Source organism: Lepisosteus oculatus, chromosome 20 (genome assembly GCF_040954835.1).
Source record: "Lepisosteus oculatus isolate fLepOcu1 chromosome 20, fLepOcu1.hap2, whole genome shotgun sequence".
Lineage (NCBI taxonomy): Eukaryota > Metazoa > Chordata > Actinopteri > Semionotiformes > Lepisosteidae > Lepisosteus > Lepisosteus oculatus.
The window spans coordinates 9134672-9159062 of NC_090715.1; the positions used below are offsets into that span (position 1 = coordinate 9134672).

General features: G+C 36.9%; 1 protein-coding gene across 1 annotated transcript in view; it reads right to left on the reverse strand.

Moving 5' to 3' along the window:
• cdh16 (cadherin 16, KSP-cadherin) overlaps positions 1–20437 on the reverse strand; it is a 32210-nt gene extending 11773 nt beyond the window's left edge. Inside the window, 11 exon segments of the mRNA XM_069181409.1 lie at positions 6196–6339; positions 7694–7737; positions 7740–7818; positions 10155–10161; positions 11624–11744; positions 11747–11800; positions 13239–13397; positions 17281–17422; positions 18532–18597; positions 18600–18662; positions 20417–20437. Of these exon segments, the coding sequence (XP_069037510.1) occupies positions 6196–6339; positions 7694–7737; positions 7740–7818; positions 10155–10161; positions 11624–11744; positions 11747–11800; positions 13239–13397; positions 17281–17422; positions 18532–18597; positions 18600–18662; positions 20417–20437 (900 nt within the window).
• Between the last annotated feature and the right edge of the window lie 3954 nt (positions 20438–24391).

The following is a 24391-nucleotide window of genomic DNA, read 5'->3' on the forward strand; positions in this document are numbered from 1 at the left end:
CCTTTAAACAGAAAATTAACATTTTCAAGTAAAAAGTAAAACATCTGGGATGCTAAAAAGAAACCTCTAGAGTCTGAGAGAGAAATATCTGATATGCTAAAGAAGTATTTCACCAGATGCTGGCTTAGCAAGAAATCAAAGACATACCTTGGACAGCAGAAGGAAGTTCTTTATTAAAGAGTATTAGCATAGACGTGTTTTGGGCACTAGAAGGACTTGTGATAAATACATCTTTAATGCCCAATGGTATCTCACCAACTCTACTCACAGAAACAAGAGATGCTATTCAGTAGCCACAGATGCAACACTTCCAACAGTCACTCATGGCAGGGTTAGTACCCAGGGTCTGGAGAATTGCTAATGCAGTGTCCATCCATATGAAGGGTGACAAAACTGACCCACCATACACCAATATGTTTGACTTCATTATGCAACATGAAGCTCATTAGAGCATTAGAGCAGCCATGTGCTTTTATCTATTGACTCTTGGGGAGAGGTTTAATTCATTTGCTTATTCTGCAAATGCACGTTTCCTTGATCCATCATGTGTTTAGTACTAATCCACATTTCAAGGAGAGTCCCCTACCAAATAAGTAATGAAAAGTAAGTGAAGGTTACTTGGTACTGGGAGAGAATATTGCACTTTACAAAAACAAGTTTTTTTTCAGTTATGTCACATTGGGAACACTCCATCTCGACCAGATTCATTAACAGTTAAACATTGTACAAATAATTAACTGCTATTTTCCTAAATCCCTTTTTACTTCTTTCATGCACTTAATAAATACTAGTCTCTATTCCTTTCTTGTGGTATTCACGTTATATCATGATGTTTGTCTCAGATTCAGAGGTTTGGGCATTCCTGGTTACTTGGCCAAGCTAATGGAGTTTAAATCATTCACATGGACATCAAGCAGAGTGTCACACGAGTTTTCAGGACCTGTAAATCTGTCACCATTTGCTTCCAGTGTGGCTAAATAACGTCCTTAACAACTTCCAACTTTCTCAGCTTAGTTGGCAAAGTTAATTAACAACGAACCTAATGTGACTAAAACTCTTCCATTTTCCATTGGGCCACTGCAAAACCACAACATCTAAAGCTGGAAAATGCTACAATTGTTTCTTCAAAGGCAAAAGCTTGGGAATAGCAGGAACAGCAATAGCAGGATTGTGGGCTTCATTCACAAAATGATGCAATTGTGGTGTGTAAGCTTTCATTAGTCTTTCTGTACCCTTTCATATTATTTATTCTCATGACATTTGGATTCTTTAACACCTTCTAAGAGTGCAAAATGTTACCACATACTGTATGAGCCATCCAAAGAATATACCTCCTTTTAGTGCAGAATTTGAACATGTATAAATTAAATAATTCACATTGATTTTCCACTATGTAGGTGATTTTGTACATACTACATCATATTAAGTCAATTGAAGTGTCACCAAGGTATTAGGTGGGGAGCAGAATCTGTTGGCAGAAGTGCTACAATTAAATCACAGGAAAAGGCCAAGCAGGACAACCTCAAGTTGGGGAGGACTTATTTAGCCTAGTGTTTTAAAATTGGTGTTTCAAGAATTCAAAACCTATTTTTACAACGTTAGTTATTTTAAGAAAGTTTTAGTTGGGTTGTTTGAAAACTGTATTACTCCTCAAAACACTTAATCTTTCATATATGCACACACTGAGATGTATACACATATATATTGTGAGATAATGAGGATTAGTTTGCTCTTTAAACATGTCATTGTTTCATTCTTTATGTACATAAATATTATAGAACCAGGTTTCCATAACTTGCTTCTTTGGTGAATAAATTGTAATTTTCATCATAAAGTTATTATTTAGTCCATTAAAATAAATGGTGCTCAAACACTTCTGGCTATAGGTTATTTTAACTATTCCCGTTCCTGTTTGAACCATTTTATAATTGGACATCAAAGAAGAAGGAGCACATGGAGAAATTTCAGTCAAAATCATACAGTACCTTCTGCAGCATTAAAATGGCTTAATTGGTCTCTCTAACTGTAACAAGTTGAAGTTTTCCCCTTTATTTGCGGACTCCACAAACCAGATGTCTGTCCCTGGCTTATCTCGATCTGAAGCCACAACTGTCATTATCTGGACGCCCACTTTGGTGTCTTCAGGAATAAGGAATGGGCCATACTGCAGCAAAAAAGCAAGCTTTACATATACTGTATGAAACACACAATAAATGTAGACCGAATCATGTTCTGGTGTGCCATAAAAAGAGCCTGTTACTCTCACATCATTCAAATCATAGCCTGGACCGGAATCTTACGTAAAACACTACCACAAGGACAACTTTCTTTTTTGTCTCAGTTTAGTGTTTTTAATTTGATCTTTCGCATCTTTCACACATGGGGATTCTGCAAATGGGATTTAGAAGTTCATTGTGATAGTCCAGTCAGTTTTTTTTCTCAGCAAGATCACTGTTTTCCTATGTGCGGTATCCATTGCTGCCTGCACACCTGCTTTCCTGACCTTCACCCTTGTACCCTGTATCTATCTGCTTGAGGCTGTTTAATCTGGTACTTACAGTCATTAGCCTCTTAAACTACGTTCCCTCTGATCTCCTGCGCAAAAGGACCTACATTTCGAGAGGTGTCGCCACTCACCCGACAGTTGGCTCCTGCACCAGTTTCATCTGTTAGTGGAGTTAGCTGGGGAATGAAGTGTCGCAGGCATGTGGACCATTTTAGCCCCTCTTGAAGGACTTGTGTTGTTCACACGATACCTTACTTAACCGTTCGTGTGGTTTATGTGAGCTTTAAGGAAATGCTCTATTTTAGAAAGAAAATGAATTTAAAATAAGGCATGTGCAATTTGTTCTTGACCTGGGGTTTAAAATTGTGATGATACCCTTTATTTAGACACCTCATAGCACGGTGGAAGCATCTCCAGGCACTGTTCTGTACATAGATAATGTATTTGAACTAGAAAGAAATAAACTAAACATAAAAAATATAAACAAATCAAATTACCTGCAATGCAGCTGCCAAAAGCAACAGAATCAATAAAAGCAAAAGAACAAACTGAACATTTAATTCAGTTATAAAACTATAAAAAGCAGAGTTAAACATTTTAACATCTTTAAACATTTATGTTGAGGATGCAGCTAATTGCAGCATGACAACAACTTTCACAGTCCTGCCACAAAATACAAACATCTTATTCACAAAACACACACAGCATCTTATTCTCTTTTGAGCTTCATTATTTGAACTGTCCACTGATCTCATTGCTACTCATGCAGGCTTGTGTGCATTTAACATCTCAGTTAAACAGCCAGGGATCCGATTGGTAGAGCTTGTTAAAATCATCTGTAGGTTTCAATCCTGTAACCTACTAGAATCTAATGCAGTAGATTGATTTGAGCCCCTTTTTTTGAATTTGTCAGAGCCCTAACAACCTCATTCTGCACAAGCTATATACAAGAGAGAACTTCAAACAAGGACAAAAATAATCCTTTTAACAATATTTCTCAAACAATAAAAGAGCAGATCAATAATTTGTTTAATAAAAGATTCAAGGCTGAAGTCAGAATAAGAATTAACTCCAAACTGTGTCATACTGAATTTCACATTAGAAGTCAGGTTTCCCAAATCTATTTTAGTTGGCTCAATCTGTTTCTATTTTGATCTAAGTGCAGCATGTTTTAACATTTATCTTTTAATATCAGCAAGACACTCAAATCTGATATTGAACTTAATTTTGATGTCACTTTTTAAACACAGATATACAGTAGAGTCCTCATTAGCATAACAATGACAGTTCACCCCACCCCAGGGAAGACAGACAAAAGCACAGACACACACTTGCACCATGGCCAGTTTTCTCAGAAGCCAATTAACTTACCAGTATGTCTGGGCTATGGGAAGAAACCCATGCAAACATGGGAAGAACATACAAAATCTACTCCATAATACTTTAAGTCTGAAATTAAACCCAAAGGCCCAGCACTGTTGGCAGCAATGCTAACCATTGTGCTGCCCTAATGGTACCATGTATGAGGAAAATAACATAGCACCCAGAACAGACCCCTGAGGGACACCACGTATAATACTAGCCTGTCTTGATACATATTACCCCTGGGAAGCAACAAACATAGTGCTTTTTAACCCAAAGGATTTTAGACCATTAATAAAATTAGACTTTATCCAGTCTAAAATAGCACCAGATAGATTAATTTAATTAAAATTTCAAACAGAAGGACTCCAAAAAGACTAACATTGATATAGCGTTTGAATCTGAACACACTTGTAAATTATTTGCTATATTGAAATGTGCAGTCTCTAAATGATGATTAGCTAAAAACCCTGACCAGGACTTCTCCAAGAAAGAATGCCTGTCTAGTTTAATGTTCAGATTGTATTTGAGGAGGGTGCACACCCAGAGGTGCTGTACCTGCAAAAACATAGCCCTTATGTTCTCCCAGAATGATTTACTATAAATCAGCTTCCAGTTTGATTCCATCTTTTTAAAGCCCCTTTTGGAACCTCCTGTTTGGAAGTGACTTTCAACCAAACAAGATAAAGTATTTCAGTCTTTTCACAGTACTTTGAAAATTGCAATTGTTATGCATTAGTAAAGTAGTGTGAATAAGATAAGCGAACTTGCTCAGTCTTTAATTACCTTTGCATTCTTCCTGCTTTGAAACCTGTGCTGCCTGACTGTTTCATCCCCCACTTGACTGGTGCTGAATTATTGATTAGTGTTGTCTATAAATAAAGTCTGAGATCTGCAAAGTATTTATTGCTCTTTTGTGTAAAAGTGTATTTTAAGAATATGTGGTAATTCTTCAGAAATAGACAGCTGTGGCAGAACTGGAGCTAGGGCCAAATTAGAAATTTTAGTTGGCAGTCATGGACCATAGTCCCTTGAGTCTGATGTGGATAATATTCAGAAACAGTTTCTTATTTTATATTATTTTCCCTAAATACTGTAAGGAATGCTATTTCCTTTGGTCATGAGAAGATTGAGTAGATTTGTAGATTTATAACGCATACTGTAAATGCCATAAATGGTCTGGTATACATCGTCTCTCAGAATGTTAAGCCAGTTATGAGATGGATTTAGGTCAATCAGAATTACAGCATAGGTGAATTACATTCCTCTTATTTCTGCAGAGCAAGATATAAAAATCTGTAACAGCCCATTGCTTTTTGATTGACTCATTATGATATTTGCTGCTGGTAATACATTACAATGCCAGACTTTTGTATGAAATCAATTGTCTTGCAATTTAATTATGGGTAATAATGTCAATCCTGTTTTGTACGTCAATCTCCTTCTCTGTCTTTTTCAACTGCCTCAGAAACTATATGGATTTTCTGTCATCTTCACTGGATGTATTTAACCAGGTTTAAGGCTGTATTCAACTTATCAGTATGTTAGACTATTTTTTTTATTTTTACATTAAACACTAGTATTAGAAGCAGCAACATTTTCCTGATTTCACATTTATGCTTGGATTTTGGATTTTATTGTTGGTTTTGAAGTCACAGTTTATATTTGGTTGATCAATGGAGTAAAACAGGCATTGTGCATCTAATAGTTTATACATATAGTGCCTTGAAAAAGCATCCAGACCCTTCCCATGGTATCCTTTTTTGTGAAATTGAAAAATGATGCATTAAAAAGAATATTTTATTCAAACAAAAAACATTCTCAGAATAACAAATGTAAATGTCTGAAAAAAATAGAACGGAAACAGGGATAAATAATAAGATCCATTAACTCAATAACGGGTAGAAACACCATTACAGCCTTAAGTCTTTTTGAGTAAGTCTCCTCCAGAGTAAGTGTCGTCACACACTAGCTTGGTGCCTATTTTGGGCAATGTTTGGGGGTCAGTCAAAGACAGCAGTTTCTTTCCACAGATTCAAGTCAGGACTTTGATTGGGCCACTCAAAGACATTGATATTTTTATCCTTAAGTTTGTTGCTTAAGCCTTGTGCCTTGAATCTTTGTCCTGCTACAAGATAGTTTTTCACCCCAGTTCCATTGCTGTTTTCATTAGATTTTTTTTAGTAACAATACAAAGTAGGTGGCCATCAAAAGCTTGTGTAACTCTCCATATCCATCAGGCAGCAGCCTTCCAAGCACTTTTACAGTAAGAGTCTTTTCTGTCTTTGACACACAAGGCTGTTGCGTCACAGAGCAAGTTAGTAGATACAGTATCTCTCACCTTTAGTAGTGAGTTTCTTGGTAACCACATGGCACTCAGGCTGAGAAAATGTGGGCTTATTGACCAGTAGCTCCAGTGGCTTAGCAATTACTTTGCCATTAGAGTTTTCAACAAAAACCTCTATCTGGAACTGACAGCAAAACAACAGAGTCACTTCCAGGATCCATCAGTGTCCCTTACCATTCATAGAGATTCCTCACTGCAGAAGCACATGATCAATTTCTAACTAGAGCGTTCCAATTTCTTTTGTCATTTTTAAATGATTTACAAAATAATTTACTGATGAATTAATACAAGATTTGTCATTTCCAGTTTAATGGCTTACTATGCAATTACATTTTGCATTCAGAGCTATGAATGTAATTCTATATAATTACAGTTATAAATGAACTGTCCAGGGAAGTATCCAGAATAATGTAACTAATATAATAATGTTTATTTCCTTTGCATAATCCTGTTGAAGGGTCTTCAGCAAGGATACCTCACAGCAACGCAGATATCATGTTCTCTGAAAATTACTGACCTCATTTTATCTTTTTCACTTTAACTTCCCTGCCTCAAGGGGGTTCCAACCATTAACCTCACACAGTACCGCTAAAATGCTTCGTTTAAATTGATTTGTAGACCCAGATTTACAAAACACATGGAGTACAAAGGGATTTTATGTATTTTTTCTATCCACTTGTCCTCAGCCATTAATCATCTCTGCACTGTTCACAGGAGAATAACACCGCCCACATTTCAAACTATCACGAGTAAAAAAAAAAGCCTACTTTCCACCTAAAAATCATAAAATGTCCTGGCCATAAGTGTGAAGAGAATCACTAAGCAAGAGGGTTAGAATGTGGACAGCAGACTGCAAGAATGTGACATCTGAGTGGTAGACTGAAGATACACAACGTCTGTTTGATGATGGTCTCTGAACTTTAAAAATATTCAGATTTACATGCATATATAGCTTGTGGGTGTTTTGATTTTCTTGTTTACTACACAATGGCCACCAAAGGTAACTCTGTCATTTAAAACTCGGATAAGAAACCATTTGTTTGTTCAGATGAAAGACTACTGCTTCTTGGGACACTGTACCAGTTCTGTAGTGAAGTGAACTAGGCAGCAAAAGTCTGCAAATGTCATCCTCACATCCATTTTGGTGAAAGTAAAAGAAAAATGTGAAAAATATGCTGTGTAAAAAAGGGATTTTGTGGGGCAGAAAAAATAGCAGAAGTGAATAGGTTGTTTCAATACCTTAGTACAGTAACCCATTTATGTCAGCAATATACTGTACATATTTGTGAATATGCATGGTTCTGAATGTTATTCATAAAGACCCTTGTTTCCTAAGTAAAGGAAGTAATGGGCTCAATGTTCGTGATAATGGAATATACTTGGATGATGTTGAACTTCTGATCTGAGGTGTTACCCAAAACCGAGGTGGCATTTCTACTCTGTAAGGAGCTCCAAAGACAGCAAAGTCCTACTTTTACCTCTGCCTGAGCCTTTCTGTCCAGTGGGCTTTTCACATAGATTACCCATCCCTACTGATGGCGAAGAGCAACTCGGGAAAATCTCTCTCCAAGGTGTCCTCAACCTGGCTGCCACTCCATTGAGCCTGCGACGATTAAATAAAGGTCTCATTTGTATTGCATGATACAAACCCCTAAATAACCTTGCAGTTTACCCTTTTGAGGTATAAGGAGGAAGGCCAAAGTTGTGTTTGGACTTCAATGGCTGAACAACAAAGTAAAAGCCCATGCTGTGATCTGTTGGGCTGGTGAGTCAATCCAGAGTCAGCCTGTCTCTCAGAATGAAGCATACTGTTGTCCTGTGCTGGAACACCCTTTCAGGGACTTTACAAGAGCTCAAATACTGAACAGGGGTTTGCAGCCAACATTGTCACAGCATGGAAAAGAACCCAAGGCTTTGCAGCTTTCATGTTTAAGGAAACCCTTTCTGTGATGTATAAGGGAACCCTTGCACTGTTTATTTTACTCAACTATTAAGGAATGTGCTTCTCTGCACAAGCTGTTATTAAAACAAAGGCAGCATTTTAAATAAAGTGCCTACTGCATAAGAGTTTTCACACAAGCATCCAAATGCTTTTTGCACCATGATAAGGATGTAACGAGCCTGTACAGTATATGATTAATCTCTGTGCACACAGTTGAGGTTAAAAGGGATTTTTAAATAATTGTTATGTTCTTATTTACCTTAAGGGGGGGTTTCTCTAAGTCAGCAAAGCTAGATTTGAACTGCAGGCAAGATTACTGCCAAATGTGTATGTTTGGTTAAAAGAAGAGCCATGTTAAGTCTGCAGCCTGTGAAACAGCACCTAAGAAGGACAAGATCCCAGCAGGAATATAACAGACAGGGCATGTGCATCTTATCAAGTCCTCATTGAGAAGGGCACTGTTTTGGAGATTGTTTTTTAAACTTTACCCCACAGTGTATACAGGCCATCTTCGCAGGATTACTTCACTGACACTGTTATGGTGTTCTGGGAACTCTACACTTTGAAGGAATTTACATAATAACATGATGAATTTACTCTGTCCTAAAAAAAATGAACAGTCTGTAAAGGATAAGGTAAAGCTTTCTGGAAATTCCATTTTGTAAGGCCTTTCAGTATGCCAACCTGACTTCGACAAGAAAAGTGTGTACCCACCAAAGACTTTAAACTAAAAGATAATTTAGCATAGAATTTTTGTTAACTTCCTGTATCATCTCCCATCTGTCCAGATAATAGAAGCTTTGAGTTGGCTTATAATGGTCTGTTTATATATAAGTATATTTATGCAAATGGACTGTAAGTGAGCCACATCCAACAACCATGAAAGCCACCCCTTGGAAAAACATTTACCATAATGTTAAAATAAATCATAATAGTCTGTTATCAATAAACTAGTTTGCAGTTAGTTTGGCATTAACAGGAAGAGAGAGCCTCAGCTCAAACAATAAACAAGACAGAACAGGTACTAGGAAGTAAAGAGAACTTATTTTTAAAAGAGGGATTTTTTGAGGATATTATCCTCAAATCTGGATTTGAACCATGTAATTAACAAAACATATCATAGCCCCATTTTGTTACGGTGATATTTAATGTAAAGGGTTGATGTCTACATTTATGTTATGTGCATTTCCAGTGGGAGTCTTTCGAGAAGCTTGCTTTAAACTGAAGAAAAGAAATGTTAAAGACCAAGCAGAGGTTAATTCTACTCAATGGAAAAACGCAGTGTTTTGGTTGTGGAGCCTTCTGTAGGTGTGTGGCTATCAGGTGTTGCAGGCAGATTGGCAAAACATTTCTGCTCCAAAAGTTTCTTTATTAAGAGCTGTACTTCGGGAGACCACGATCTCTGCATAGCATCATCTCTTTCTAATTTTAATATCACGATTGTAGGCTCTCCATGCACAAGAAGAAAGAAATGGAGGGTTTAAAAGGCCATCTGCAGAACTGGTGCGAGTTCATCTGCAAAGCTGCCACTTAGCTAGCAGCTGAGTCATTCTCTCGGCTTCTCTTCCCTCTTGACAGCTGCCAGTTCAGCTCTTCTTTTTCATTTTGCAGATGGTGCAGAGCACAAACAAAGAAAGAACAGCAGACATGGTCAGCATTGTAATACGATAATTACGCTTCTCGTTCCAAAGGTTTTTCAGTTTACATGATTCTGTCTCTTCCTACGAGTTTAAACCCAAAGATGTTTCATGCCATCTATGTGTGCACTGCGGATACAGTATGCTAATGTACTCTTACAGTGTGAAATTAAATTGGCCTTTCAATTCAGAACTGTATAATCTGTCTCCTTACAATGGTGTATTTGTAATTTAACTCTTAGGTGAGCTCATAAACCCTGCATGTAAGCAGTGTAGTGCTTGTGAGAATTAATGCTGATTCAGTAGGTATAAGGATGATGACATCAGAATTTGTACTGATGACATAGTAGAGATAATAACCTTGTCACTGAAAGACAAGAAAAACTCAGTTTGCTGTATGACACAAATGCTTAGCTTTTGTGGCATCTCATGTGCCTAGACAGTAAGCATACTGCATTAGAATTTAGAGTGATCCATTCAATATCAGAGCTTGCACAAGGACAAACAGCTAAGAAATTTGTCCAACAGTGGTCTTGGTAGCTCAAAACACATATTTTCTTTTGAGCTCACCCCACAGTGAAGCCAAGTACGGCTGGGGAAAAAAAGGAGCTGGATTTCTCTCCTGGAGGCGAGGACTCTGCACACGTTTGAACAGCCGTGGGGGAGTAGGTGTGTGAGGGCGGCGTGGGTGAGGGACTGATGAATCAGATACGTTCCGACGAACAACAGCAATCGACAGCGGCAGCAAAGCAAAAAAAGGAGTTGTGGGTGGCGTGTGTTTATTTTCTTCTTTGATATTGACTATTTTCTAAACAGTAATCAGGTTCTTAATGCCAGATTATTTTCAATATAGGTGATGCCTTTCACACAGCATTTTATTTCACAGGGTGCAATAGGTGTTCTGTATTGCAGCTTGTCTCTTAAGAGCTCACATTCAAAAGCAAGTCACAGTACCTACGTGTATTCAGATGATGAATTTTTTTACCTGTCATTGCAAACATCCAGCCATGTGTTGGCCACAAAGATGTACCACTTGTTTTGAATTTCTTTTTGTGCAAAGCTTTTGAATACAATTTCCATTCAGTAGCAACTAATTGATGCATGAGAGTTATAAACATACTGTATTATACACCCGAAGAAGGCTTCACAGCCAAAACGTTGTGTTTTCTCTCTTCTCTTTTCAGCATGGAATGAGCCTATTACTTGTTCCTTTGCATACTACGCATGCTGACGCAGATACCCACCTGAACTAATGTATTATGAGGCAGATGTTATCATTCTGCTGTGGATAATGCTATTAATGTTAAATAACATGCTAAAGGTCAGGATCACACTGTGGTGTAAGTAAGGTATATCTGGCCAGCGGAAGAAAGGAGCTGGTCTCTGGACAGACACAGGAGGAGTTTGTGATGTGAAACACATTTAGACATTTGTTTGTGAGATCTAAAGAAACGGTGAGTCAGACTGGGAAACCCACATGATAACCTGACATTAACGACCATCTAACAATATCCAATCAATTCCTTTACAACACAACCCGTATTCACAAAGTTTCCTATTGCACATTTTCATACTTTAGTTTAGCATCTTTTATTACTCATACAGTATGTGTAGTTCTAGCAGAAGAGCGTATTGCTAGAGGCTAATGTCCCATTAGGTTTGTATGGAAAAAATAGCCTTATAAATGTAAACTAGTGAATTGGAGATTTTTTGTCTTATTTCCATTTAAGGGATTCATATTGAGAATAGTGAATACAAAACGAGGATGCTTTTCCTAAACATACTAAACCTGAGAGAATTCAGCTTTTACCTGGGAGATTTGCTTTGGCTAGGGGGCAGGCAGGTTTTCCTGCAGATGAACAGGCTCCAGCGAGGTCCATGTGTTCGTAATGACATCTATCATCACAATATCAGTTGAAAAATAAGCAGTGGGCTTCCCATTAATATCTTCACATTTGCTGTCATGTTGTACTGGTGGCATACTTCTGGATCCAAGCTGGATGCCCCTTGAACAGACACAGGAAGGACAGTCTCTCACTCACTGTGCAAACACAGCTCAATGCTTACATTTATTGGAGTATAATCAAAGCAATTCTCAGAAAGATTCTAATTGAGCTGATTAAATCTAGTGTCAATTCCGCATTCCTGCAGTTGACAAACATTATTTTAAAATGTTTTAACACTTTCAGTTGCCAGGCAGAATTCTTTAATCAAAGAAAATAGGTCTGTACTTCAGATCCAAGTGCGAATACAAATGAGACGTAGTTAGAAAACTTAAAGAAACAGTTGAATGGTGCAGTTGACTTTAGCTTCCTTTTCCTTTGTGTCTGGTGCTCTCAGATATACAGACAACATAAAGTTAATCCATTTGCATTATGATTGCAGTTGTAGTTGTTTAAACTTTTGATCTTCAGCACTGTTCAATCTACTCATCTTTGTCTGAAGCAAGAGCCCTTGTACTTTGTGAAGAGGGACAGCAATATGCACAGGGACATTGTCTATAACCCAGTTAATGTGGCAATCATTGACAGTAATCATGGCAGGCTGTTAAACACATTTTATATTAGGGATGCAATTTACAGATTTCATTCCTAAATGAGGTCTAAGGAAAGCAGCCTCTGGGGAGCAATTAATTTTTCAGCTTTAATGTCTTCCAACTCCTGCCAAGCATTGAAAGGGTAGCAGTTACACTAAAATAGCATCAGCAGTGTCCTGGTTGGTTTTCTGTGATATTGGGATTTGACGGCCAAACGAAAATTGTCCAAAAGCCTTGAAATAGAGTCTGTACCAGCGAAGTTTAAGGATTTCATAATACCATACTAGGGGTATTGACCAAATGCAGTCTAAAGAGACATCATTTCCTCATGCTGTCTAAAACACAGTAAGGTAGTGAACAGAGCAGTGCGCATTTGTAGATTAATATGCAATTATAATATGGTAATGTTAAAAAATGAATCATCAATCTAGCTTAGAAATGACTATTGGCTGTTCAAGATTGGATATGTAAATCATGTCTACATATTTATACAAACTTACAATTTCAATTCCTTGGCAGTTTGCCTCATTTATTTTAGATAGATTTCAGTTTTGTAGTTTGCTTAACAGATCTAGTCAGGGGCTTGTAGACGCACAATTTTGTTAATCAGGGAAGAAGAAAAATATGTTTAATTTCAATAAGCTATCTCATGGAATTGTAAATTTGTTTTACTGCCATGTCTGAATGTCAAAAGATATCTGCACATTGTGTGCTACAGAGCATCAGATGCTTTCAAAACGCATGCAGATTAAAATAATTTACTCTTGTGTTCAATCACAAAGCAATTAGTCACGCTAAGGAGCTTCTGAAGAATTCCGAGTGAATGGGCAGAGAAACTCTATTCAAATTAGGAACTTTAATCAAAATTTATTGGAGTTGGTGAATGAGGATTCTGTTTTGGAGCTCACCTTCTGCAGTCAGCGACACACTACCAGTCTGGGCATCAATACTGAACATGCTACTGGACGGTGCGCTACGACTTTGATCGATCAGGCTATAGTGAAGCTCGGCATTTGCAGTAGTGGGGTCATCAAGATCAGTAGCTTTCACTTGCATAAATGGGACCCCTAATGAAACAAAGAAAAAAAAAGGCAGGGTGCTTAATTGAATCCATCCATTTCCTAACTGCTTCATCCAATACATGGTCATGGAGGAGCCAGAGTCCATCCCAGCAAGCAAAGGGTACAATGCAATAAGCATCCTGCACAACATGGTGTTTCTTCATTGGGCACACACAGCCACACACAGCCACACAGCCACACACAGCGGGCCAACTTCCATTTTTCAGTGATGCCACATTTCTGGAATCTTTAAGTGGGCTTATTCTGTGTTTCCATACACATTTAATTTCAGTCTCATAATGTACTCGCATGCCATTGATCTGCACATCTGACCACAGCCCACTGCAGAATTCTGAGGCACCCAATCAAAGAAGCAGGTGAAAAAAGCAGACCTCCTCAACACCTGGTTATAATTTCCTATCTCCTCCAAGTGTATTTGAACAGTTCTGACTCACGGTGTGATGTCACAAGAAGTGACGGAGAGTGGGAATAAGGTAGTGCAGCAGTCATTGTGGTATCTGCTTCTGTTTCCTCGCCGCAGTCAATCCACTTATTTCATCTCCTTCTATTGATTTTTAAACCAGCAAAATAAACGGGAATGGTGCGTTTTTCTTTTATAGGGCTCTTCATGACTGACAGATGTTCTAGTTGAGTTAATTGCAGTGTGCAATGTATTCCCCACAGTCATTTTTCTTCATGCTTTTATCGGTCTATAACTGACCCTCCAGCATACATTTCTATTTTAATACCTGTTTAAATATCTATTCATTTTCTAACTGCTTTATCCAATACAGGGCAGCAGGGGAGCAACAGGTGCTAAGCAGGATGGCCCCTAGGCAGGGATGCCAATCGGACACAGGGCACACACAGACTAAAATGTACCAGGACCCATTTCAATTTTCCCAGAAGCCAATGAACCTACTGTACAGTATGTCTCTGGGCTGTGGGGGGAAACAGGAGCACATGGAGGAAGCTCATCTGAACACTGGGACAACATACAAACTCCACACAGATAGTAATCCAGGAACTGAACCCAGCACTGCGCTACCAGGCCCACCCTGTTCAAACTTATACACTCAAACATTTGATTTGTTCTGAGCAATTAAGCTAAATTTTGGAATTTCCGTATACAGTAACATACACATGTGGGATTGTACAATAGGATCAATTTTATAATAGAGTTTGTTTTTCTAAACAATAATATCTTTTTATTTTTAGAGATATTTCATTTACTCCTGTTTGCCAGGACGCCCACAACATTATTTGGTGAGGCAAAAATGTGCTTCTCATCAGTAGTCACACTGTACAGTATGTCCAATCCTCATTTATAACTCTTATACTTTTTGTTGTGCAATCAATTCTTGGCATTATTTTGTGCACCAATTGAATAGCAGGTGCATTGCTCTCTTTGTTGGCGGAGACCCATTCCCTCTAGCATAAAAATCAGCACTTTGAATGGAAATGTTCATCTCATCATGAGCAAGTGGCTTTACGGCTTGTTCCCAGCAAATTGAATTTCAGTCACACTTCTCAGCGTTTAGTATACTGCAGATGTTTGCCTGACTTGATTGGCAAGTGAGGTTGACACTAATCCAGCAGCATTAACATGTTGTAACCTGATCTAATTAGATCTCAGAAACGAAGCAGGGCTGGGCCTGGCCAATGCTGGGAAGGGAGACCCTAAGGCTGCTAAACTTGCAGCCCATTCTCCTCCATTGCAACAGTCCAGCTCTTCAATTGCTATTTTGATCCTGCTAATTACCAATTCAGCACTGAGTGATTCTATTTGCACCCTACACATTGGATGCATTCTCGACCTGATCTGCTGTGTGTTGGGGCTGCTCGTGGATAAAGGCTGATGTAGCGCAAAGAGGGTTCGCACCTTTATGTAAGTAGATCCCAAATAAATAAACCAAATGCATTTCTAAATACTGTAGCATTCTGAATAATAATTGCATCCTACACATGCACTTATTATTAAACTATCAATTTTACCCCAACCACTACTGACCGAGCAGTCACATATTCAAGACATAAGATTAAAACAGGTTTTCTGCTGGATTTCTGTATGAATCTGGCCTTATGAAAATGAAGTTGCATTTCCTGAAATTCCAAACAATGGCAGGACTAGAGAGAAAAGTCTTGTGCGGAAACAATATCGAGAAAGTGCAAAAGCCTCATTTTTAAGTCAGGTTTCCACGCAATCTCTCTTTCTCAAGGAACTTTTTATACGTTGCATTTAAGGCAAACTTTTACCCACTACCCTCTCCCAGTAGAATGTGAACGTTTGTGCTGTCTCCATGTTCCCTTTCTGACGAATCTTATGCATGAGGCTCTTCAGTGGTGACCTGTTAAAGTCCTGTTCCTTACACTGACGCAAGAGTTTCTTTGACATTTTTGTCATCTCTGATGCATCTGAGTTTCAAGCTGCGGATGGCATTATTTATCTGGTACAATGCTGTGAACACCATCTACATGAAGGTTGAGAACATAAAAGAATGACTATGTATGTGTCTATTTCTACTGAATGAAAAACAGTTTTTAATAGAATTTATTATGTCTGGTTACCTAAAGAAAATCCTTGACTTTTAGAGTTTAAAAATAGGCAGGAAAAAAGCATGGTCGTATAATTTTCGTCATGTTTAAGTAGTGCAAATTAAATGAATTGTTGAATTATTGCTTAGAACGTTATATTTAAAACACGCTGAGAAATGTTAAGCCTTAAAGTCAGATAAGCAGTCATGTAGGTCATTATGTAGCTTCTAGGGAACCTTTGCAGTCTTTAGTAGATAATCAGAACCACTAATATTATTTTGGATTGTGGACATGACTTCTCCTACTCCATACACTGCCAAACAGGTTATTAGCATTCATTTGCTAATTGATTTACAAATATGTCCAATGAGTCACATCTGAAGCATAAGCCAAAAAAGAGACTTAGTTCATAAATAGGCTAAATTAAGAAAAAATATGAAAGGATTAAAAGCATACAAAAGCTTAGGATACATTAAAGAAAGGGAATATGTTGGATTACAAACAAGTAAACAAGATATCAAAAAGACCAAGAAAGAAAATTGAAAAAAAGTAATACAATGAACAACAAAATAAAGTTTTTGTCAGTGTTAAAACAACAAGAAATGGTAAAGGAATAAGTGAAATCTACTAGCTGATTAAATGATGTATTAATATTTCACTCTTTATATGTACAAATAAGGAGATAGACAACATTCCTCAGATTGAGAGAGGATGGTTATATGTTTAATAGTATTATCTTGGAAGAGGCAAAAGGTTCTTAAGGTACTTTACCTTAAGACAACAAATAATTTTATCTAAAGAAACATGAGATGTTATTCATAGGGCATTAACAAAACACCAGAAGTCAATCAAGACAAAGGTAATACCCACTGACTAGAAAACTGCTAAGTGAGTGCCTATTTGTAAAAAGGGTGACTGATTTAAATAATTATAGACTGAAGAAGTTTTACTTTATTACATGTTTTACATTTACATATTATTCCAATATTTTTATGGCAATAGGATTCTAAGTGACACATTACATATATTTAGAAAATGTAGGTTAGGGAGCATTGTATATGGCATATTTAGTTTCAGAAGAATTTTGATAAACATTAATAAAAGATTATTTGCAGGAGGCCGGCATTCAAAAAATGTAAAGAATACAGAATACAGATTTTACAGATAAAAAGATAAATGCTGAAATTTGGGTGACCTAAATTAGTCGAGTTCCACCAATGTGTGTTAAGATCTATATGATGATTTGTGCTTATTTTATATAGGATCTAGTTAAAAGAACAAGTCATGATATTGAAGCCATTCTCTACCTCTCTCAACAAGAGTTGATGATTATCTCAATTAAAATCTTACTCACCTGCTATCAGTCCAGTCTGGACAATACCAGTCATGCTTTCCTCACTGAACTCAGAAACATTGTCATTCATATCAATGACAAATACCTCAATAGTAATGCATTGTAAAATGCCATTGGGTACAGTGCTATTAGTCACAGCAACCTAGAAAACAAGAAAGTGAATACTGTTTAAGAACAGGCATAAAGAATCAGACATGGAAAAGGGGAATCCAGCTTTGAGATTGGCCTAGCTCTTATTTGGTACAGCTGGCTGACAATTCTAGTTAGGCTTGGGCAGGTGAGGTCAAGTTCACTTGCTGGCTGGCTTCAGGTGTCATCCATTTTCAACTCAATTTCATGTAGGTACAGAAGAATTCTATGGCCTCTTGTGAGCTACAGAGCAGGGATCTGCATTGTTTAACAACCTGTCTGTGGTTGTTGTTAAAAAAGTAAAACTTTGCTAACTGGATTAGGCAATGAAAATACAATCTTCTATTGCTTCATCTCAGCAGATCATTTCCTGGTTTCCTGATCCCTTAAAGTTTGTTTTAGAACATATTAAAACCACCAGGAAAGAACCCGTCTTAATACAGGTCAGGTGTGATCTCCTGGGACAGTTAATACCTAAATCTCTTTCTGGATCATTTTCTCTAGCATGCAATCTATCTCAGTGGGTGCCCCACTCCTGCTGGAAAATGAATACATGCTGCAAGCACAATCTGTCTAAGTGATGTCTGACATTTTCTTTTTAACTTTTATTTTTCAGTACAAAAGTTTTTTTTCCCCCAGTTTCAGTTCATTTTTTGTGTTAATCACTTCTGATGACATTTATGACATTAAAAGCCTCTCAATCCAGTGTTTGATATTTCTTCAAGTATAGAGGTGACACAAGGAAACCCATAAGGACACGCTGAGCACACAGCTTAATTAGGATCGTGCGATCGATAAAGCTTTAAAAAGAAGTTAATTACAGCTGAAATCGCCTATAACAAGCATATTTTCTGTTAAATGTCATGGGATTTCAGTAATTTATTGTGTGATATTTTGGATCAACCAGGGTCCTATTGAATTTCAGTTTTGAATAGGTGGCTGTACTGCTTCCTCTACTTTTAACAGTTTTTCTAAACATGGCACTGAAACAGCAAACAAATGGAAGTTTTTAAAACACCAATGGCAAAACAAAGTTACACGGAAGCTACAAAGAAGGAAAGGAAAATATTTATTTAGATATTAAAACAGAAAAAATGATTTACAATATGGTGCACCACTTACTGAATAGGAAGGCAGCCTTTCCCTGTCAAAAGGCTTCAAAGCATACAGAAATCCTGATTCAACTCCGACAAAATGTCTTCTTCATCCCCAGTTACTGTGTAATTAAAATCTCCGATTTGAAGCTTAGGCAGCTAATAGCAAAAAAAAGCAAAATAGTTGAGCAATGTTAGATTCAGTAAAGCATTGGAGAATGTTCCAATACGACTGTACCATGTTCTATGGGCACATGAGGTGAAAAATAAATATTGGTAATTTATCATATTACCATAACCTATTAAGCCAAGAGAAAGTAGAATAAGAATGACAAATCTACTGCCTGTGTACTGTATAGATTCCTTTTAATTACAGTTCTGTATATAGGGGCTCAAAACAAACGTAGGATTTGTACTTAACTGCTTTTTGTTTGCTCTCTTTTTATTTTATTAATTATTCACAGCATAGAGATGTCTTGAACAGAAAACCTAAAATTGAAAACAATTTGAGAAAAATCCTTATTCTAGGAAAGCACTCTCAAAATGGCCATAGCTCATTTCAAGAGCATGTTGAGACATCAGAAGACATAGGTATAGGCATCTGCAAAAAATCATAGCAAACGTCAGTGTGCTTTTCATAGGATAGCATGGGTACTCCAATTGGCTGTGCATATGTCTGGCCGTAGAGTTAAACGGTCAGAGAATTAACAAGCACATTCTTTGTGACAGCAGTCATGTCTTTGAACTAACACTGATTAAAACAGCTGTGTGTTTGACCACAGTGTTGCTAGGTGCCACAGGAAACACGAGCTGGTCAGGGCCCTGTCAGCGCTCAGAAAGCCAGCAGCTCATGGAAAAGTTACTCATCACATCACCTTTAGTTGTGCGAATAACAGCACAGATATCAGCATTGAAATTTTACATTTAATGCTTAAACTTCACATTGAATTTTCAGTGTGTGTAATATATTTTATAAAAGCTTTTTTAAATAAAGGCGTAGAAAACAATATTCAGACTGAACTGCAGAAGGTTTCAACTCAATAGACATAGAAAATAGACATCTAATTTTTCTCACTAGAAAAACTTGTCCATTAAATTGTAATTCTTTTGATTTCTTCAACTTAAAGCAGACCTCATTAGACACCCACAACGTGAGCTGTATTTTTCATTCTGATTGTTTTTGATCACCAGTACTTTAATCTGAAACCTCTATAATACATATAGTTGACAGCTTCACAATGACTTCAATTATATTTTCACATTAAAAATGCAGGCACAAACGTGAGGCTTACTTAAGAGCTGTTTCATAAAAAGCCTCGCAGTGTGGAACAGAGGTTTGCGATCATTTTACAGTGGCTCCAATTGCTACCTTGTCCTTCAGCGAGTGGGTTCTGCGTTGGAGTTTTGTTCATAATTATGCACTTGCTTTCTGAACCTTTTTTCAAACCAGTGTTGATCAGGCATTTCAAAAGCAGTCCCTACCCCACCCCCCACTCTTCAGTTTCATTTCTTTTCACTCAGATTGCTTAAGCAAAGTTTCATACTGCTTGCAGAATAAAAGTTTCATTGTGAATGGAACCTACCTTCCATAGAATACACTAGAACCTCAGGAAGTTGAAAGAGCTGACATCTTGTTTTAAATTCTCAAATCTCATTCATTCTCTTAGTGGTAAAAGACATATTTATCTAATTTTATTAATTAGTGGTTTAGTGGTTTTTCCGATTAGCACATTTTTGGCTTGTCGGTAAACTAAGATGCCATCAATAAATTATGTCCCTCGCAATGATGCAACAATACAAAATTCTACAATACAGTATGCACATTTCTGCTATTAATGCGCATCAGAAAACACCGTTTTTGTCTTATTAAAACAACACACCATAGGGAAATCAGAATGATAAACTTTACATACCCTGACACAAACAGCAACCATGCGGTTTATATACATATGAATTCACTTAATCACAATCAGATAGATCGTGTCTAAAAATAAAATGCATTTGAAGAAATGTTTATATTTCCTAAAATAAAAAGCAAAACAAAATAATTGACTTGCGTGTCTCTACTCATTATACAAGTAATTTTGTATTCAAAATCAGCCAATAACTGTTTTAAGCACTTAGTATTTCATTAATTGGTTTGTATCAAGGCTCTTTTCACTTCTGTTAGCACTAACAGAAATGCTCACTGCATTCTAATGGTCTTTGTTTACATTTGTCTATTACATAATAAACACTCATTTTAAATTTTACTTCGTTGCATAATAAATACTCTTGTCTAAACTACACAAAAAAATTCCTACAATAAAGCAGAGGTGCTAACTGCGACAAGCAGAAATGACCGCAATCTTTTTCATTTATTTTTTTCATAAGGGGTCCTATTCACTCTTACCATTTAATATTTCTGTGCATATAATTAGCAAAAATAATTGTTTTTTTTTTTTAGTTTTGCTCGGTGTTATGTAGCAATTTTTGTCTTCTATACAATGCTCACTTTTAAAGGAGTTTTTTCCATGCCTTTGCTGTGTTTTCATAGTTTCATGGCAAAACAATTATGGTTGTCATTGCTTTCTCAGTGAAAAAATCAAGTCTGCTATGGTATTTTATCATTTTGTTTTTTGTTCATTTCTCCTATATTAACTTGCCTTTCATGTAGAAACATGGAAGGTGTTATGTCTCTAGGTGATTAAAATGGTTTCATTAAAGAGATATCCAAACAAAATCTAATTTGTATTATTTTCTTTTCATTACTTCTTAACAACCTCTTATCTGCATATATTACAATTAAAATGGAGGATAGATTGAGGAAGAATTTAAACATTTTTATTGGTTTAAGTTAATGTCCCTTTTGAGGACACAAAGTTCCGTTTTATAGGGCACAGGACTTGGGGCCTCTTTTTATTTCTTTGTTAATAAGCATACAGCATAGCACACGTGATTCCCAAGAAATAAATCTTAGGTTTATTAGACCATTAAAACTGACAAGTGGTTGTGTGGGTGGCTTGGTGTGCATGAAACTGAGGTACAAAAGGATAAATATGGCTTTGAATGAAAAGGATCCATGTGTTAAACTAGTGATGGGAAAATAGAAAGAATGTCTAACAACTGGAACTCAACCATTCCCTGATAGGGGAATAGTATCAAAAAATTAAGTGTATTTAAACAAAGATATATAAAATAGATTTCTAGATAACACTAATAAAGTCTCATAACGTGCTTCCTCCCCCTTTCCCTTTTTGTAAATTTTACTCGGCAGCTCCAGATAAATATTCTGATGACACAAGTTAATGTAAACAGTTTTTAATTGTATGATTGCAAAGACAGCTATGGGAACCCACATTTTTGGTTACTTTTTGTTTTGTAACTTTTGTGTCCCAAAAGTGTCCCATCCAGGGTGTATCCCACTTTGCACTCGCATTGCTTGCAACCCTGAATTGGATGAAGTAGTTAGAAAATGGATGTATGGGGACAATAATGAATTTGGAACTTGAAGCATTGTAGTTCTCCTTTGAAATTGTTTGTCCAGTGTCCGACCTGTTACTGGGCATAGCCAATGGGATCAAGTAAGTTTCTACAAATAAGACTAGAATTGACAGCACTTATTATTCTTCTATGATTAATCTGATTTTAGCTCCATTTGCAAACAAGAACATTTTAAATTGTTTTTAAAGTACAATTAAAATACTATTGTTAAGATAGGAACCTCATAATTTAATCATAGCACTTATTTTTTTAAACCGTACTTAGTTGAAATTATTTACCACTAGAATATATTGTATTACAATGCATGATACTCTAGTTTTAGGTTTTATTAAAGTAATGTTTTTAGATACAGTTTTACTTACCTTTAGAAGAAGGATCCAAGGGGATGCATATTGTGTGCGCTGCATTATTGTTTTCTAAAAATGTAATAAATAATAATGAACTTTCCTCTTAGAAAGAATACCTAGTGTCAGAAACTGGAAGATAGATTATGATACAATTATCGAATCTCTCCACAACCCAAAGAACTGTACATACCATACCACAGCTAACTGTACAGGCTTTTCAGCACCAAACTAAACATGAAATGTTTCCTGGAGTAGGAACCATTCAAAGGCGAACTGAAAGAATCAGAATTTATAAGTGCATTTCAAACCACAATGAAAGTAAAACGTATGCAATAGCATGTAATTTATATAACAGAATAGACTATATTTTCAGGTATGTGCAGCACTATAGTCTGTGACTCAGAAGGAGGCAGCAAAACCTCCAGAGAGGTGTTGGGGCCCTATTACATTGTAAACAAGCAGGCTTGTGAATACATTTCTTTTAATCCAATAGAAATATTACTCATGACTTTAAGACAGTTTTCCTAACAACACAACTTATTTCTTAACTCTGCATGCAGATCACATTGGAACATTTCTGAGGTGAAATGGAGCTGCACAACCTGTACTTATTCACTTGTACACATTATATTAGTCATTAGTCACTCAAGTGACTAGTGAGCAGAAAGGGCTGCTTCACGTCCCAATTTGCGCAAACACTCTCTCTCACCTGTGGCAAGACCAGGGGTTTGCTATAATATGGTGACTATGCAGGGCAAGTTTACAATTTTGTGCTTAATTTGAAATTTGTAAAATTTTACAGAACCGTCTGAGATATTCATAATTCATAATAATAATAATTCCTTTCACTTACATAGCACTTTTCTGGACACTCCACTCAAAGTGCTTTATAGGTAATGGGGACTCCCCTCCACCACCAATGTTCAGCATCAACCTGGATGATGCAACGGCAGCCAGAGTGCGCCAGAACGCTCACCACACACCAGCTATCAGTGGGGAGGAGAACAGAGTAATGAAGCCAATTCATATATGTGATTTTTTAGGAGGCCATGATTGGTAAGGGCCAATGGGAAATTTGGCCAGGACGCCGGGGTTACACCCCTACTCTTTACAAGGTTTTTAATGACCACAGAGAGATGGGACCTCAGTTTTATATCTCATCCGAAGGATGGCGCCTTTTTACAGTATAGTGTCCCCATCACTATACTGGGGCATTAGGACCCACAAGGACCGCAGAAGAGTGCCCCTTGTTGGCCCCACCTAACACCTCTGCCAGCAGAAACACTACAAATGATGCTTTGGACTGCAGTTACAGTTTCTATAAATGATTTTACTGCTGTTTATCCTGGATAAAGATTTCATTTAACAGATGGAAAATCAAAGTGTTTTATGAGGTCATATTTCCATGTGTATTAAATTTGAAGACCAAAAGCACTTAAATTATTGCAGGGCCAAGTTTCAGTTAGTATTCCATTGAATAAACAAGTAAAATATTGAGCTTTAACCACCTCCTAAAGGAAACAGCCCCAGTTTATAGCAGTGTTTCATGGAAGTAGCTGACTGAAAAAAAAAATCTTCCTCATTTGGTAAAGTGATATGGCTGTTCTGGCCTGGAATCATGTGACTATATTTACATTTTGTCTTTCAAATGCTCTTTTTGCTCCAATACACACCAGCCAAAGGATGTTCTCTGCTGGAGCAGAAGTGAGATCATTAAAATAAGACTCTTATACTATTGTACATGTACTGTATAACATAAATTGCATATAAATGCATATATGTTGGCTGGATATGTTTTGTTTAAGAATCTTAAGTCTTAATATAAATAATTATTTTGAACATCACTGTAGTTAGGGTCAGGAGATAACCATAAGCCATAACCCATTACCTAAACAGGATTTACAACATACTGAAGAATCATCATTCACAAGTCATTTTTCCCATCTTTAAATGCAGATTTAAGTTTTATCCTAAGTTATTGGAGTTAGGTAATGATTACCATGGGTGTTCCTGTATGTTTAAATAAATTACTGGCAGAGTGTATTTTGTTGGTTTTCA